Here is an 18124-nt window from a genome sequence, read left to right on the forward strand (position 1 = left end):
AGTTCTCACATAATACTGATATTCTTCACCATTTTCTTGTTATTTACTCTGTTCCCTAATAGGCAGGATCTCGCTTGCACAATTCATTTGTATAACAAACCGCCTCTGTATCCATATCTTAGAGCTCACCTCTCAGCAATGTACAAATAATTTGACTGCAAACAAATTGTCATATCACTTCCTCCCACCATGTGGATGGTGAAGAAGGTTGTCACAGGAGGGTACAGAGCATAAGTCCATACAGTGTGGAAGTAGGCTATTCGGCCCATCAAGTACACACTGACCCTCAAGAATCCCACCCAGACCCACCTGACTACCTTATTCCTATAACCCCACATTTCCAATGGCTAACCCACCTAGCCTGCACATCTTTGGACACTGTGGCCAATTTAAGATGGCCAATCCACCTAGCCTGCACATCTTAGGACTGTGGGAGAACATCCAAGCACCCAGAGGAAACCCAAACAGACTCTAGGAGAATGTGCAAACTCCACGCAGTTGCCCAAGGGTGAAATTGAACCCAGATCCCTGGTTCTATGAGACAGCAGTGATAACCACTTAGCAATCATGCAGCCCTGATCAGTAATCAAGATCAAGTAATTGTGGGACTTGGTGAATAAGAAATATGGGTTGCTTTGACTGGGTTGTGTTACTTGCCTCCTCCCTTCTTCCTCATCTTCAGTTGGTTGTCAGATAGGTTGTGGTATGATGATGAGGTGATGCAATATGTAACAAGCTGCCATACTGTGCTCATGCAACAATGTTGTCACCACACTGGTCAACTTTAGTAATTCTTCCTGCTACCATTGTACTTCTGGCACTTGTTTCTCTCTGTCACAATACACATGCTGTTTCTTTCTCTTTTACCCATGTGTATCCTTCCAGTGTGAAAAGTGACTTACAATGCAGTTGAGATGCTTTCTGTAGAGCTCTATAGTGAGGATTTATCAACAAGAGCCTAAGTATTAAACCCTTCCATTAGCTATTTAAGTGGGAAAGGAATTAGGAACGAGCATAATTACTATGGAAACAAACATCACGTATTATTAAAAGATAAATCACTGTCCCTGAATATTTTAACTTTTTTTAATCTTTGGAAAACTGACATAAATGGCATTTATTTATTGACACTGTTTAGTTGTTCTAAGAAGGTGATAGTGGACCAGATTTTGAAGTATGGCAGTACATTTAATGAAGTGCTTACACAGCACTTAACATAGAGAGAGGCTGCCTTTTGACTGTATAATGATGAAGGAACAGCAAGATAGATCAAAGTCAGAATGGTGTGTGATTTTGGAGGTGTTGATGTTCCGATGAGTGTACTATCCATGGGCTTCTAAATTGTAGCAGTTGTGGATTTTGAAGGTTCTTTTGAAAAAGCATTGGCAAAAGTATGGCCTGGGAAATCTATGAAACATCATATTTCATTGTAAAGTATCACTTCTTAGCAGTCATTGATAAATAAGGAACCAATAAGGCAAGTAACCCAGGAGGATTATGTTTGTAAACATTCTAATGTTAAAGATCCTTGTCACTTTTTAAAACAAAAACATGTTGAATGAATTCCTCAGCATCCCATGTCTTGCACAAAAGAATTGCTCCATGGAAAATGTTCACTGGGAATTACTTGATTTGGGGCCCTGAGGACCAGAGCACTTTTCCCCAACCCAGGGTTGTCTGTTCAAGAAACAACTCAGTATCACCCAGTTTCAAATATTTGCAGATAAATTAGAAACTATAACTGGCAAAGACTTGCTATTAATTTGAAACTCGGCACAAATCCCTGTAATAATAAATGAAAAACAATATATTTTCCTTTGCAATACCTAAAGGACAAAATAAAAGCATAAATTTTACTATTTTATATTTCCTTATTAATGAGGGCACTGGTAAATGCTTTAATGGGTGCAATATGTGGCATTCTGTCAAATAGTGGAATTACTGTACTGTATGTTCCTTTGCCACGTTTAGACCTGTGGCATTTAGCTGGAAGATTTATTTGAATACTCTGTAATTAACTTAACTACTTGGCCTTTTCCTGGACGATGATTCTGTTAGTTAGGCAAAGTCATTGGCAAGAAAAGATGGCAATTCTTTATCACAGCTTGATGATATGCTGCCTTAGGCAACCTTGGTATCATTCATGAAAGCATTCTGAGGATGGACTGTCTCAAGCTCCTATCATGAGTAGATACTGTAACGGACAAATGTAGAAGAGAGACAAGATCAAAAGGAAGTTGGTTTCTGTAATCTCATTTTAAAAACTCAATTATTCAAAAAAGGTTTGAAGAATGAATGGCTTGAAGTAGACCGAATTATGAATTCAAACAATTGTAAATGTTGAATTCTTAAATTTCAATCTACATATGTGACTTGGACCCACATAGATTCATTCCACTCTACTAGAAATACTGGAGAATGCCTGTATTGTTCAGATTGCATTTTTGCATTATGAAATGCATTGTAAAAGTACAGTAATGCTACTGTTACAGTTTCACACTATGATATTAAATACTACAATAGTGTTATGTTCCAGCTGTTCAGAATCTTTATTTATTAAGTAGCAATGCTGCTAGACATTTAAAAATTGGCAGAGGTCAGATGAGTTAAATCTTAATTCATACTGTTATGCAGGGGTTCAGTGGAGTGTAATAAGAAGAAGCAAGTTTATTATAACTAAAATTTTACAGTAAATTGGGTCTTGAAAGTGAGAACTGTTTTTCAAAACAAAATCAATGTTTCAAAATCAATATTGTTTGCCAACTTCTCCCCCTTTACCCATAGATGAAGAAGAGGACATAGAATCTTTTCTGCCACCAGAACTTGCAATTCTGAGAGAGCCATTGAAATCACCTGATGAGGTGTTTCCTGGACTTCGAGAAGTCTTTCAGTTTCCATTTCCTTTTGACCAAGATGATTATGACAGGATGGACACATCTCACAAACTGCCACAGAGATCCCAGGATAGCACATTTGAACAATTAATGAGGAACGGATTATCTGAAGCAGAAGAGATTCAGACCTTTGAAAATGTGGCCCTGTCAGTTCAGTGTGAGGACAAAAGAATGAGAGCTGTAATTGAGAAGAGCAGCCTTCAGGTTTGTTTAAATCCATTGCCTTTTTCTGTCATGATAATGTGTGGAGTATTTGCACATTCACATTTACAATGTTGATAATAGAAGGTGTCAAAACTGTTGCCTGCCCTGTACTGTTATATATCAGAGTACATTCTTTGCTGACAAAGCAACAAGGCTGTGCTTAAGTTTAATGTTCGCGCAAGAGTATGTTAATCTGAATGTAGCCTGAATTGGAAGACCAGTTTAACACTTTAACCAAAAGTTAGGTCAGCTAAATTTGCTGCCTTTTCCCGTTGTGAAATGCATTGTACAAGTAATGCTACTGTTACTATTTCACACTATGCTATTAAATACTACAAAAGTGTTATGTTTCATGTGTTTCAGAATCTTTGTTTGTTTCAATAGGTACTGTACGTTTATTTAGACGAAAAATAATTAATTTTGATTTCAGTTTTTCGGTCTCAAAGGAGTGAGTTGTTTCTACAAAGAAACATTTAAAACAAAATATGTTCACTATGTCATTTGCCACTTCGTTCTATCTGCGGCCAGCAAAGTCATATTCCAAAATTCACTGCCAACAATAGTCGAAGTGACAGTTTTCCCCAATGAATCCCATCCATCACAACCACTGGATATGAACTATCAATAGTATAGTAATCAATAAATTGACTCCATCTGAACTTCTCACTGTCTCGGGAAAGCATCCAACATAATCAAAGACCCCTTCTACGCCAGTTATACTTTCTTCCACCTTCTTTCGTCAGATAAGAGATCTGAAAGTTTGCATACATATATGAACAGATTCAAGAACTGTTTCTTCCCTGCTGTTACCAGACTTAAGAACGGACCTCTGAAATGTTACTGTTGATCTCTCACTTTCTGCACCTTCTCTGTAACTCTAACCCAATTCTGCATTCTGTCCTGCTACCTTGATGCATTTTTTATGGTGCGATCTGCCTGTATAGTACGCAAAACAACACTTGTCATATGTACCGAGATACAGTGAAAACAATAAATTAAACGGGAACTCCAATTGTGTCTTGTTTGGTTGACTGTTAGAACATTGATGCAAAGCAATTAGACTATATTCATAACATGGACATGTTTGTTTGGAGGAGCGGTAATTACAACTTCAATACACAGCAAGGATGCTGTCCACTTTTAATGTTTTGTGACCTTCTTTCTTTTAGACTGAGACGACTACAGTAACACAAGTTTCTCTACTGGATCCAAAATGCAAAGCAGAGGAAAACTCTACACATTACATTTTGGAGTCTTCACTCACTAGCTGTGAGACAACTAAATATCCTACTTCAGATGGTTTCACCATTTATTTGAACTCAGTAAGCAAACCAATATATAATATCCCTATTTTAGATTTGTTTCAAATGGCTGAAGATAACAATGTCTAACTTTTGTACTTGGGAAAAGACTATTTTTGTTTTTTTAAAAAAATTACTTTGCTGCATGATATACTACATAGAAGTTATTAGTTAGAAAAAATATTGTCAATCAGTTTCTTAAAATACAAAAGTATAAACTAAGAGATCAAATTTTAGTTTTATCCACCAAAAGTAGTTCCAGAATTATTTTCTCCCCCCTCAATGATTCAGGGCTGTTAGCTCTGTAATCACAGCAGAAACCTGATGAGAAACTTTAACAGTAACCTGGATGAACAGTACATTTCCTTGACCAAAACACTACTATGTTACCTCATTAAACTATATTTTTTCTTATTTCCAGTTGTTCCTGCTTAGCTTAGAAAGAGAATTCCAGACATAGTGTAAAAGATTCTGAGACAGATGGTTGAGTGATGAAAGAAAGCTTTGGCGGTCCTTTAGGAGACAACCGGGGAGCTAAGTAAAATGCAAACAAAATGAGAGTAGAGAACAGCAAAAACTTTTATAAAAATTCTGCATATAAAGTTAGATTTCAGTAATTTCCATAGTACATGATGAAAGAGTGTGGAGCAAAAAGACATTAATGGAAAATGAAGGAATCAAAAAATGTCCAAAATCAAGGTCTTAAGGAGTTGGCAGGGCAAATTGATGGATTGGACAAGTTGTGGTTGACATAAGCATAATGACAGAGTGACTACCAATGGAAGTTTGGGGGAGAATGAAAAAAAATGTAGTGACAAGGTGTTTAAAGAACAGAAGTAAATAAATTTGAGATGAAAATTTATAGTCAGAAAGCAAAAGTTTTGTTATTTTACTTATTTCTTTATGAGCAATGCTTCGTTAAATCAGCTGATGTGAAACGATTTTTCTAAATCACTGAAATTTTTCCTGATTGATAGATTGTGATACAGCTAGAGTATTGCTGTGAAGGAAGTGGATGGTTTGGTGATAATGAAGAATCGGGAGACAATGGCTTCCCTGGAGATGGCGACGACCCAGTTCCGAACAGACCAAAAATTGTTCGGGTATGCTATTTAATGTGCATGTTTAAATTCACATTCTGAAATAGTTGGTGCAAGCTGAAGCAGGTTAGAGGTCATGGAAATATGCATATTTTTGCAAGGACAAAAGTCTTCTCAAATTCACAGTTCTACAAATAAAGATTGATATTAACTCTTCATCTGCTGGCCACCAAATGTACGCTCACTCTTGGCAACCCAAGCTTATTGAGTACAGTGAGAGTTAATACAGTTTAGGGTTTCAGTTGTCCTCATTACATAAACAATGAATAAAGTCTAATAGGTTATTTGTTTCCCCTTTTTTCCAAAAAAGAGATGTTATTGATGAAAAAGGCAGTTTCCAAATGTGAGATGTGCAGTGATAAGTTGTTCAGTAATTATTTCCAAACTATCTCTTGAGAGTATGTTATTACAATCATGACCGCCTTATGTCGTATAATGTTCTTGAAATGCGCTGCACATTCAATTTTCTGTCCATTTCTCTTTCATAAGAGGTACACTTGCATAGGTGCCTCACCTGAGCGGGTTTTCTTAATTTGTGCTGGCAGTGCTGAGATGAGAGCATGAATGAAGGCAGTCAGCCCATAAGAGAGGGGCATTAACACTTCATCTGATGAAGGAGCAGCTCTCTGAAAGTCTATCATTTCAAACAAGCCTGTTGGACTATAAACTGATGTCGTCTGACTTCTGATCTTGTTCAGTCCAGTCCAACACCCGCACCTCCACATCAAAAGAGAGGGGGACTTAATTAAGATGATATTGAGGGACTGAGAGCACTGAGGATAAATACACCTTTGAAGCCCCCTAACCCCAGCCTTCCTGCCCACTGTTGCAGCCACAATCTGTCCTAAGGACATGCGTGCCCTGTGCAACGTCGGCTCACGAGAAGAGTTTTAACATTGCTAAGGAGGTGTCCTTTCTCTTTCTTTCTTGCAGCAACAAACTGCAGTTTTGCTTGGGCAAAGAGTACAATCCATTAGACAATCAGCTTCAAAAGCTGTAATTAGTCAGCAAGATAGTCTTCTGGTCACTGACCTATGTCAGAAAAACTCCCTGCTGAGTGACCATTTCCAACCCAGTGCAGGTCCAAGAGACCAATTTGACTCCAGTGACAACCCAACCCAACTCAAAATACAAACGCTACTCATTGTATCTGAGACTGATCCTAACCTTATGTGGACATGCATGTGTTGAGCTCCTTGCCTAGTTCCTACTGGGCCTAATTTTAATGATGAAACTGGCAAGTCGTAGGTCTGGCAATGGGGGAGCTTTTTGGGGGATAGTATTAATAATACAGTAAGATTTAAGGTGATTATGGATAAGGCCTAAGATGGACTGGAAATAAAGGTTTTGAATTGTGTGAAGACCAATTTTTAATAATGTAAGACGAGATTTGGCCGAAGTTGTCTGGGAGCAGCCACTTGTAGAAAAATTAGCATTAGAGCACTGCAAAACATTTAAAGAGTAATAGTGAGAGTGCAGAGTCAACATGTTTTCATGAAGGTGGAAGATGGGACCAGGAAGTCCTGAGAACTCTGCATGTAAAAGGCTGTAAAGCATTGGGTAAGAAAATAAAAACTAAGCTTATGATAGATACTGAAAATTCAGTGAATGCCCTCAGACTATAAAAGTATCAGGAATAGCTTAAAAAAGAAATTAGGAAACCAAAGAATGGACATGAAAAAACATTGGCAGGTAACATTAAGGAGAATCCTTAGAGAGAAGGTATATTAGCGAAAAGTGAATAACCAGGGAAAGATTGGTAGGGTGAAGGGGACCAAAGTGGCAATCTGTATGGGGAGCCAGAAGACATAGCTGAGGATTTAAATGAGTACTTTCAGCTGTGTTCGCAATACTGAAGGCCTAGAAATCAGGAATGAGAGGTGTAATATAATTGAACAAGTTGGCATTGAGAGGCAGGATGAACAAGCGATTTTGGCAGGCTTGAAAATAGATAAATTCCCAAACTCAGATGAAATGTATCCAAGGCTGTTGTGGAACAGAAGGGAGAAGATTGAAAGCATTAATTTTCAAGTCCCCTTTGGCAACAGAAGGTGTCCAAAGGACTGGAGCTGCAAATGTGTTGCTGGTCAAAGCACAGCAGGTTAGGCAGCATCTCAGGAATAGAGAATTCGACGTTTCGAGCATAAGCCCTTCATCAGGAATAAGAGAGAGAGAGCCAAGCAGGCTGAGATAAAAGGTAGGGAGGAGGGACTAGGGGGAGGGGCGATGGAGGTGGGATAGGTGGCTTCTGTGCAGAGGAGATGACCTGGGGGGTGCAGTGAGAGAGGGACTCACTGAAATCCTTGTAGAGGGAGGAAGAGAGCTTCTTCAAGGAAGGCAGGTAACATAATACCATTATTCAAAAAGGGTTGTAGGGGTAAACCAGGAATCTATAGGCTAGTGAGTCTAACATATATGGAAAAAATTGTAAGGTACTGAATTAAACTCCACTTGAAGGGACAGGTTTGTTGGTAACACAAAAATTAGTGGTGTGATAAAAAAGCAAGAATGAAAACCTTGGTCTACAGAACAATTATAAATGGGCTAAACCGTGACAGATACAAATTAATCCTGAAAGATTTCAAGACAACTAACAAGGCATGGGAATACATATTGAATGGCAGGATTCTAGGCAGGATAAATGATCAGAGGAACCAGTGTGCATGTCCACAGATCCTTGCAGGCAGCTGGACCGGTAGATAAGGTGCTCAAGAAGGCATGTGGGATACCTGGTTTTATTAGACATGGCACTGAATGCAAGAGCAAGAACGTTATGGTGAAGCTATATTTCATGTTAATTTGACCACAACTGGAGTGCTGTATATAGTTCTGGTCACCATATTATAGGAAGTATGTGATTACACTAGAGAGAAGAGTGCAAAAGAGAATTAGGACATTACCTCAACTGAAGCAATTCAGCAATGAGAAAAGACTGGATAGTCTGGATTAGTTTTCCTTGGAGCTGAGAAATCTGAGGGATAAATCTGATTGAAGTGTATATATTTCTGAGAGGCAAAGACAGGATGGATATGAATATACTTTCGCCCTTTAGTAGAAGGGTCAGTAACCAGTGGGCCCAATCCTAAGGTTAGGGACAGGAGGTTTTGAGGGAATATGAGGAAAAACATTCTCACCTAGAGATTGTGGTTGTTTGGAACTCATTGCCTGAAAGGGTGGTAGATATGAGAAACTTCAAGACGTTGAAGAACTATTTAGCTGAACACTTGAAATGTCGTAGCATACAAGGCTAGGAACCAAGTACTGGAAAATGGGATTAGGGTAGATGGATATTTGATGACTAGTGTGGATAAAATGGGCTGAAAGCTCTCTTTCCATACTGTAAAAAAAACTGTTTCAATGACTAAAGATAGTGTCTAATTTTCTTAATCTACAGATATTAAAGAAGTCGCAGCAGTTATAATTCTGTAGAAGTTTCAAACTTGACTGCTTGATTCATTGAGGAGAAAGTGAGGTCTGCAGATGCTGGAGATCAGAGCTGAAAATGTGTTGCTGGAAAAGCGCAGCAGGTCAGGCAGCATCCAAGGAACAGGAGATTCGACGTTTCGGGCATAAGCCCTTCTTCAGGAATTCCTGAAGAAGGGCTTATGCCCGAAACGTCGAATCTCCTGTTCCTTGGATGCTGCCTGACCTGCTGCGCTTTTCCAGCAACACATTTTCAGCTGCTTGATTCATTGAACATTTTCATCATATTTCACTATATTTTGCTAAATTACCTCAGAGTTTGTGGTATACTGAAATTTATAGATAAAGTTTAATTGTTGATGGCAACTTTTATGGATATTTCAAAAGCAGTTTCCTTTGGTTTCAGTTTAACTGTACGTACTTCACGCCTAGTAAGAAGTCTGAGATGCCATCCCATTCTGGCTTCCCTTCTTTGACACAAAGCAACAATGCAACTTTGAACATGGAGCTATACAACACAGATCTATTCCGTACTCCATCACAAGGCGTGCACACTGTTTCGGAGAATAACCCATTATTTGTTGAGGTAATGAGTTGCAAATGAGTTGAAGAATTGTGAAGGCTGTGCCTTTTTTTCTGAACTTTTGCAGTTCTTTTCTTGGCAGCAATTCATAAATTCAAGTGAGCAGATGGTTAAACTATGGCTTAAGTTTCTTTGGTTTGATAGGGAAAATTGTATTAATAAGAAGTCCAAAATTAACTTGTGATTTTGACCAAATGGATTCTTCTAAACATGGCACTGACCATAATTTCATTCCAATTTTTAATAGTTTTTGTTAAATTAGTGACTTTTCTCACAAATGTTATATTATCTTATTTTTAAAAAACTGGTCATAGATTATCCATATTCTTGCTCATTCACGACATTGTTCATTGTGTGAATACATTAGAATTAACAACAAAATTCACCAAGTTCATGTCCAACAAAATTAATACAGTGACTGAACATTTAGTTGCTTAATGATCAATTGATAATGTTACAATAAAGGATTGAGCCCTGTTATTCATTAGAGGTGCTATGTGCATTCTCTCCAACAGTAACATTCTGGGAATAGAAAAGCGGTGAAGGATTCACCCAAGTGTCTCCATGATGACCGTATAGTAAATGTTTCTGCATGAGAGTAAAGTATGATATGTGTGAGTCTTTTTCAATCATGAATGAGAAAAGACTTTGCCTATTGAATGTTCTTCTCCTATAATGCAGATTGTCGCCAGTTTGAAGAAGTTGTAGTGTGACTTAAAATCATTCTAATAAGGGTTTTTATTTTTATCTCATCACATGCATTTAGGTATCTGTAACCAAATCTGACCCAGAAATTAGTTTTGTTATCCAGACCTGCTATATTTCTCCATCGTCGGACCCTGTTTCCTCTTCAGATTACTACACCATTATTGAAAATATTTGTCCAAAGGAGGATTCTGTGAAATTCTACAGTCCTCAGAAGCTTGATTTCCTTGTGCCTCATGCAGAGATGGAAAGAAAAAGGTTCAGCTTTGTGTTTAAGCCAGTCTACAACATGTCCTTAGTTTTTCTTCATTGTGAAATTACACTATGCAGCCAAAAAGATACTGAAAGCCAAGGATTTCCTAATCTTCCTAAGGTTTGTCTTTTTTCTAAATATAATATATTCTAGCAATGTGCAAGATGAAGGTTGTTTACATTATTTAGATGTCCAGAGTGTCAGAACAATCAAATTTGCTGATCTGTGGTCAGTAACATTAGTTAGAAATTTTTCAGGCAATTATCCAGCTGAAGATAACATGCCCTTTATCCAACAAGTTACTGTACATTTGCTGATAGGCACTGCTCAAATAATTAATTTGGCTACCAGAATAACTTGTGTATTTCCTGACTTTTTGAAATTACATCTTAAAACTTTTGTGATTGTTGCTTGTATGATGTGTATTCTTTTAAATTAGCTTTTTAAATGTTGCCAATTATGCAATTACGTAGTGTGCCTTGTGTTGCAGGGAACGTTTTACTAGGTTTGTTTTAGATTATGTTGTGATTTCTGACATATATACTTTATAAGATAAACATATAACAAAAATTATTTGCTGAATACTATGTATAGTATGTAATTAGCCAATCTGTGCAAGATTTCACAGAATCAATAAGCAACTTAAGTTCACTCCTTGAACACGTTTCAAGTAGATTGTTTGTGACACGTAGAAATCAAAAAAAAAGTCATTAACATCAAATGTAACAAAGTCCAGCTATAACATACTTGACTTATTGGTTAATAAAATGTAATAATAATAATCAGACCTTTGCAGTACTGATCAACATAATGCTATTGCAGCATTTGAATTTGTATGTCCTTGAGCTCACTTGGTTTGCTTATTTTCTCCTGCAGTGCATTCCTCCTGATGAAGCTTGTATAGATGTGAATTTGCAAATAATAATGGCTATGATGAGATACAAACAATCCTTCACCAAGCCACTGGCTGTTATTCGTGAAAGAATGAATCTGCCTAAGACACAAGGTGAGCCAACAATAACAATATGAAAGTGGTGTATATGTGTAATATGTAGTTCTGTTCATTGGTTTACATAATCACTAAAGCACATTGAAGTTTGTAATCAGTCATTGCATTTCTCCAACACTGGACCTCCATGTAGCCTCAACTCCCTTTGCCCAATTATGAGCAGTTCTAGCTTCAGTTGTCTACGGCTAAACCTGATAATTCCCTCCTGTTCATTTTTCCAGCTGTCCACATCTGTCTCCTCTAAGAAACACCAGAAAACCTTTTTCTGGTCAAGCTTTTAGTCATTTGGCTTTTACACTTTCTTATCAGGTTATGTTGCTGTGAAGCAGCTAGGAATATTGTATAACACTAGAAGAATTATACCCTAATGCAGATTATTGTAGACTCATATCATGTGTAGTCTATTAAGGACACAAGACTCCAATCTATATCAGATAGATATAGATAGAAATCAAAATGTTCAGTGAAAAACTTGTATAATCTGTGCCATATGCTGGAATTCTGGCCTTTTTATTTAGATAAGCTATTATTTGCACATGTTGACAGATTATTGAATAAGAGGAAGATTGTTTTTATGTTTCTTTGTAACTTTGCACTATTAAAGTATTAGAACTATTACTTAGGCAATTATTGTCACAATTCAAGCATAAAGTAGGGTCCATCTAGCAAAGCAAGATGATGATCTGTTAACAATTTGTAATTTGTTTTGAAGTAGAAGCTATTCTTCAGTGGCCACAATTTTATATGAATATGTGTAAGTTGGATTCATTGGAATTCAGTTTCTGACAGCAAAAGTTGAATTTATACAGCATATTCAGGTACAATATGTCCCAAGAAAAATAACAAGGAATAATTGAAGGTTTGGGGAAGGGACGTGAACTGACTATAAAATAAAAATCGGCCTTCAGAAAGTTTGAAAATAAGGACACTGAATTCTGGAGAAATATCCACTAAATGGGGTCAAGGTATCTGAAACGTATTGTCCCTGTGGAAGCAGAAGGAAAGGGAATGCCTTGAGATTAGAGCCAGAAGGTTAACAGTTGTAGACCTATGGTAAGGATTGGATGATTTTGGAGGTCAACAGGAGTAAAGGCAAATAAAGAATTTGAAGGTGAAGTTGAGTTTTAAGTTGGGTATTGTTTGGATATGGAAGGCGTTGTAGAACAACGAGGTAAATGCTGAGTGGAAGAAGTTAGAGCTTTTGGAGAATGATTCACGTCAATCCTTTTCTAGCATCCATTCTGGAAGTCGTAAATCTTGTCCAAGGGTTTTATTAAAGACAGGATTGAAGTAAAAGTGATGGTGAAAATAAGTGCCCTTGATGGTTCAATGCGAGGTTTGAAATTCAGTTCAGGTTCAACAGTGACATCAAAGTTACACAATGTGGCACTTCTTGAGTGAGTTTTTAGGGAGGGGAGTGATATCATAGGCAAAAGATTTGAACTCATGGCTGCTGGTGGATCTTTTGCTTTGATCTTTTGCAAGTTAAACTGAGAGATTTGGTTGCATGTCCTGTGGGCAGCACAGTGGCCCAGTGGTTTGCACTGCTGCCTCACAGTGCCAGGAACCTAGCTTCAATTCCACCCCGGGGTGACTGTGTGGAGTTTGCATATTTGCCCTGCATGTGTTTCCTCTGTGTGCTCCAGCTTCCTCCCACAGTCCAAAGATGTGCAGGTCAGGTGGACTGGCCATGGAAAATGCAAGGGTTAACAGGGATAGGGTGGTCTGATGGATCTGGGTGGGATGCTTTTCAGAGGGTCGGTGTAAACTGAATGGCTTGCTTCCACACTGTAGGGATTTTTTGATTGATTTTATGATCCTAGATGTGATATTAGAAAGGCAGTCAGACAATACTGATGGAAACAGGTAGCACTGAGGTAAAATTGGTTGTCACCTGCATGCACTTAAATTCTATAATACATCTGAGTATTGAGAAATATATATATTGTAGATGTGCAGCAACGTTATGGTTTACCATATCATCTGCTTTGGAAAGACAGAGGAATAACAGAAATGATAATATAATGATCACAGTCACACAGAGTCTCCTTGTCATTGTTTGGCTGTGGAATAAGCAGAAGCTAGGATGGAAGGACTTAATAATGGAATTTCAGAGAAGTGAGTGCAGAAAAGATGAGGACTTATCAAAACATTTTTGGATGGAACAAAAGTTAGAGATAATAGTTAAAGATAACGGATCGAACGATATGAGGATAAAGTGGAAAAGGGGTACTGAGTTGGATGACTAGCCACGATCATATTGAATGGTGGAACAGGCTGAAAGAGCCAAATGACCACCTTCTGCTGCTATATTCTGTGTTTCACTAAGGCAGTAGATAGGGAGAGCAGATGACTTTTACGAGAGTAGTAGTTTTTAAAAACAGACAGATCATCCCACAGGAAAGAAAATTTATCAACAAAGCGACTACGTTCTCCAAATCCACCTGTTTACAGTAGGCACATAACTTATGGTGAATTATTAAGTCAGATTGCTCTTTTATCAAGCTTAAAGGTATTGCGGATTTTTACAGGTGTTTCAAATATAGTGTTCTGTATATGTGCAAATTTCAGTTCTTTGTTCCAAATTGAGAGCTAAATCAGATGTGGTGAACATTAATGGATCTGATGTTCTTTTCTCATTTTTCTGAACATGTGTTTGTAACTGTGCAACTTGATTTTGTGAAATTAGTCAGCACACTCAGGCAAATAACCTAAACAGTATTCACACTCACTGCAGCAAGGAGAGTAAAAGAACAGTCAATTCTAATAATTTGCCAAAAGCATGTTATTTTGATTTTAGAGTTCTTTTCTTCTGATAGCACTTAGAGATAGGCAAACATGGACAATGATCCACTTCCCAAAAAGTTTGAGTCCTTGTACAGATCAGTTGCTTCCTACCAACTGAACGCAAGCTGTATAGTTGTCTAGTAGTGATAACAAGTCTTAAAAGAGATGAGCAGTTGTGTAATACAATTTAGCTGATGACAATTACTCACTTTTATAATTTTTTTGACACATGTAGACCAGACCAGATGAGGATGACAGATTTCCTTTCCTGGAGGACATTAGTAAATCAGATGAGTTTTTCCGACAATCAGCAATGGTTTCAAAGCCATAAGTAGATTCTTAAATCCAGAGTTTTAAAAAATATTGAATTCAAGTTCCACCACCTGCTGTGGTAGGATTCAGACCTGGGTCCCCAGAACATTAGCTGAGTTTCTGAATAAATAATCCAGTGATAATGCCATTAGGCCATCACCTCCCCAGTCATATGTACAAAACATTGATCAGTAAGGAAGTAAAAGTTGATTTTTTTTTAAATCCTAGAGCAGAGCCCCAAGGCGGGCTGGTATTCAAAGCAACTGCTGCTGGATTCATTTGGGGAGGTCAAGGGTGTAGGTGCTGGACCCTGACCAGCGTAGGTGGCCCATGGTCTCTAATTCTTTCCCAGTTTTGTGCCCTAAAAAAGATTCTCCAGTTTCACCTCACTAACACAACGCGGTAGAGAGCAGTTCAGATACAAAAAGCTCAGCTGGCCATGGAGATGGCCCAGAGAAACTGAGTTAACAGATCAGCTCATTGTCGTACTTTGCAGCAAATGTGGCAGAGGCAGCCATGCCAAAGGCGATGATTAACACGTTGACCACTATACCGCAAACCATTGTCTCATGAGACGAAAGGCTGCTACCACATAAAATATCTTAAAATAATGGTCAGCATTCTTTCCCCTCAAAGGAGGGTTCATTCCAATGTGGCAAATTTGTTTTTGTATGAATTAAATGCTAATTGGTTTGTTATTTTCGCTTAACACCACGATATAGGTAGAAGGATTTTATTGGACTTTTTTTAGAGAAAAATGATTGACCTAAGGTGTTAACCCTCAGCAAAAATTCAAATGTTTTGGGTTACAGAGAAAGTTTTCTTTTTCATTTACATTTGGACTTCATTAGTATGTGGTAGCAATGCATTGTTTACTCAAAAGGACCGATATGTGAAGATTAATGGTTATAACCACATGGACATATGAATGTTACTGCCTGAATCTGCTCCATAAAATAATTTATTTGGATATCAAAGGGAAGTTGTTTTCAATAAATTCTGTGAAGGCACTTCATGACCTGGGTCTTGGTAGCAATGCCATAAATTATCTGCAATTGGAAGTCCAATAGCATCATCAGAATGACTCAATATAAGCTGTGCTTAGTTCCACTCTTATCTAGCCAGGTATAGCAAGAACATTTCTGTCAATGGTTTCTCTTTTCACAATCACTAGAGATGCCTAGGATCATCCTTTTGATTGTATTTTTTCCACTTTGGTAATGTTAACGGCAGATAAAGGGCTTCGCTTCCAAATTTATGCTGACACCACCCAGTTCTACTTCTGCATCACATTCTGCAATGCTCCCACTGCTGTGATGTCAGATTGCTTGCCTGCTGTTCAGCTGTAGTTGAGCACTGGGAAGAACTAAGCACCCACACTTTGCCTCTCTGCAAGCTCCAAAACCTAACAGTTTGAAATACACTGTTCACTACCTTGCCTGAGCTTTCAGTCATGTAGCCTCTGAGGGTAATTTTAACTGTACCTGTGTAGTGTGACACTAACGAGATCAGATTGGCCACCAGTTTTTTCAGAACTTCCTTGGCCAGTCTCCCATCCTCAATCCTTCTAAACTTCAGTTCGTCCAAAACCCTGCTGCACATATCCTATCCTGCAATGTCTCCTCAAGGCAATTTTGTAGCCCATAAAGTTTATTTGTCAGCATACTGTTGCAATGAAAACATAAGAGCATCATCTGGAATGATTAACACCACTCCCTTATAAGCAACATGTTTTTGTAACACATGGACTTGGTTTATCCTTTGTTTTCTAAGTCAAATAAGCAGCCCTTTTCTGTGAAAAATATTTTGCTTAACTATTTACTTATGAGTTGTGTTTAAAAAACAAAAAGGGGAAAGGAAGAGAGAAATCTAGCAAATATACTTTGCCGTCCTGTGATTATTCTTCATGTGCATGTGTAAATATATGGTATAAAGAAACTGTGATTTAGTTTTTTAAAAATGGATTTAGAGAACATTAAGATCTCAGTAAGTCAGTTTAGTTAAGCTCTCCCTTCCTGAGAATGCAACAGCAGATTTCTTGAAATGAGAGAGCATATTGAAGTAACCTGATCATCCTATTTATATGCCATGATGTGGACAAACGGTGAGGTAAGAGTTCAAGTAAAGACAAACAGTAATACAGTGTCTTCAAATGTAACAAAGGATTATTGTTTACTGTAGAGATGTATCAAAAATTCCTCACTCTCCATAATATTCTCCAGTGAAACAGAAGTCCAGGCAGCTTCTTTTCTGACATATATCACATGTACTTAAGCAGTTTAGCAAAATACTATGCCATTGGGTCGCATTTACGACCATAAGAAATAGGAACAGCAGTAGGCCATTCAGCCCCTTGAGCCTCCTCAGCCTCTCAGTAGAATCATGGCTGATCCAACAGTTCTCCCATCTACCTTCCTGCTGTTTCCCCATAACCCTTGATTTTCCAATTGATCAAGAATCTTATCTATCTCAGCCTTGAATATTTACAAGGACTCTGCCAGCAGCTCTCTGGCAAGGAGTTCCAAAGACACTTAAACTCTCTGAGACAAGGAATTCCTCCTCAACTCAGTCTTAAATTAGTGCCCCTTTATTCTGAGACTATGCCCTCTGATCCTAAACTGTCCCATGAGGGGGAGCAGCCCCTCAGCATTTACCCTGTCAAGCTGCTTAAGAATCCTATATGTTTCAATGAGATTACCTTACTCTTCTAAGCTTCAGTGAGTAGAGCCCCAACCTGTTTAACCTTTGCTCATAAGACAATCCCTTCACACCAGGATCACGCAAGTGAATCCTCTCTCTACTGTCTCAAATGAAGAAATATCTTTTAAATAAGGGACCAAAACTGCTCCCAGTACTCCAGGTGTGGTCTCGCCAACACCTTGTTCAGTTGTAGTAAGACTTCCCTACTCTTATACTTCAACCCCCTTAAAAGCCAACATTCTATTAGCCTTCCTGATTACCTGTATGCTAAATACGCATGGACAAGTACCCCAAATCCCTTTGTGTTGCAGTTCTCTGCAGTTTTTTGCCATGGAAATAATAATCTGTTTTGTTCTCCTTTCCAAAATGAACAACTTCAATTATACTCCCATTTGCAAACTTTTTGTCCATTTGCCCCATCATGTGTCTCTCTGTAATCTATTAGTATTTCTCTCTCAACATGCCTTTCCACTTATTTTTGTTTATCTGCAAATATGGATTCGGTTTATACACTTCCTTCCTCCAAGTTATTAAGATATATTATTAACAATTACACTCCCAGCACTGATGCCTTGTTACAGATTGCCAACCTGAAAAAGAACCCCTTATCCCTGCTCGCTGTTTCCTGCTCGTTTGCCAATTCTCTATCCAGGCCAATATACTACCTCCAACACCATGGGCTCTCGTGACTTCACACATACAATTGCTTTATAGAGTAAAGTATCATTTAAGCAACATAAAGTAAAGGTCCTGATTAATCATTTTATTGAATATATTTATTTCTGTCTTTTTCAGTGATTCCTGACAGCCATGTTAATGTAGAGAGACCACGGCCTTGTAAGTTGGATTAAAT

The 18124-nt window shown here is 38.0% G+C and overlaps 1 protein-coding gene across 2 annotated transcripts in view; it reads left to right on the top strand.

Annotated features, from left to right (window-relative positions):
• tgfbr3 (transforming growth factor, beta receptor III) overlaps window positions 1-18124 on the top strand; it is a 179584-nt gene that overhangs the window by 149510 nt on the left and 11950 nt on the right. For both annotated transcript variants that reach the window (XM_060830602.1, XM_060830601.1), the window contains exons 9-15: window positions 2785-3098; window positions 4268-4420; window positions 5377-5502; window positions 9329-9508; window positions 10272-10583; window positions 11340-11469; window positions 18067-18108. In XM_060830602.1, coding sequence (XP_060686585.1) covers window positions 2785-3098; window positions 4268-4420; window positions 5377-5502; window positions 9329-9508; window positions 10272-10583; window positions 11340-11469; window positions 18067-18108 — 1257 coding nt within the window. The remainder of the gene's footprint in view (window positions 1-2784; window positions 3099-4267; window positions 4421-5376; window positions 5503-9328; window positions 9509-10271; window positions 10584-11339; window positions 11470-18066; window positions 18109-18124) is intronic.

This window comes from Hemiscyllium ocellatum, chromosome 9, assembly GCF_020745735.1.
Source record: "Hemiscyllium ocellatum isolate sHemOce1 chromosome 9, sHemOce1.pat.X.cur, whole genome shotgun sequence".
NCBI classification, from domain to species: domain Eukaryota; kingdom Metazoa; phylum Chordata; class Chondrichthyes; order Orectolobiformes; family Hemiscylliidae; genus Hemiscyllium; species Hemiscyllium ocellatum.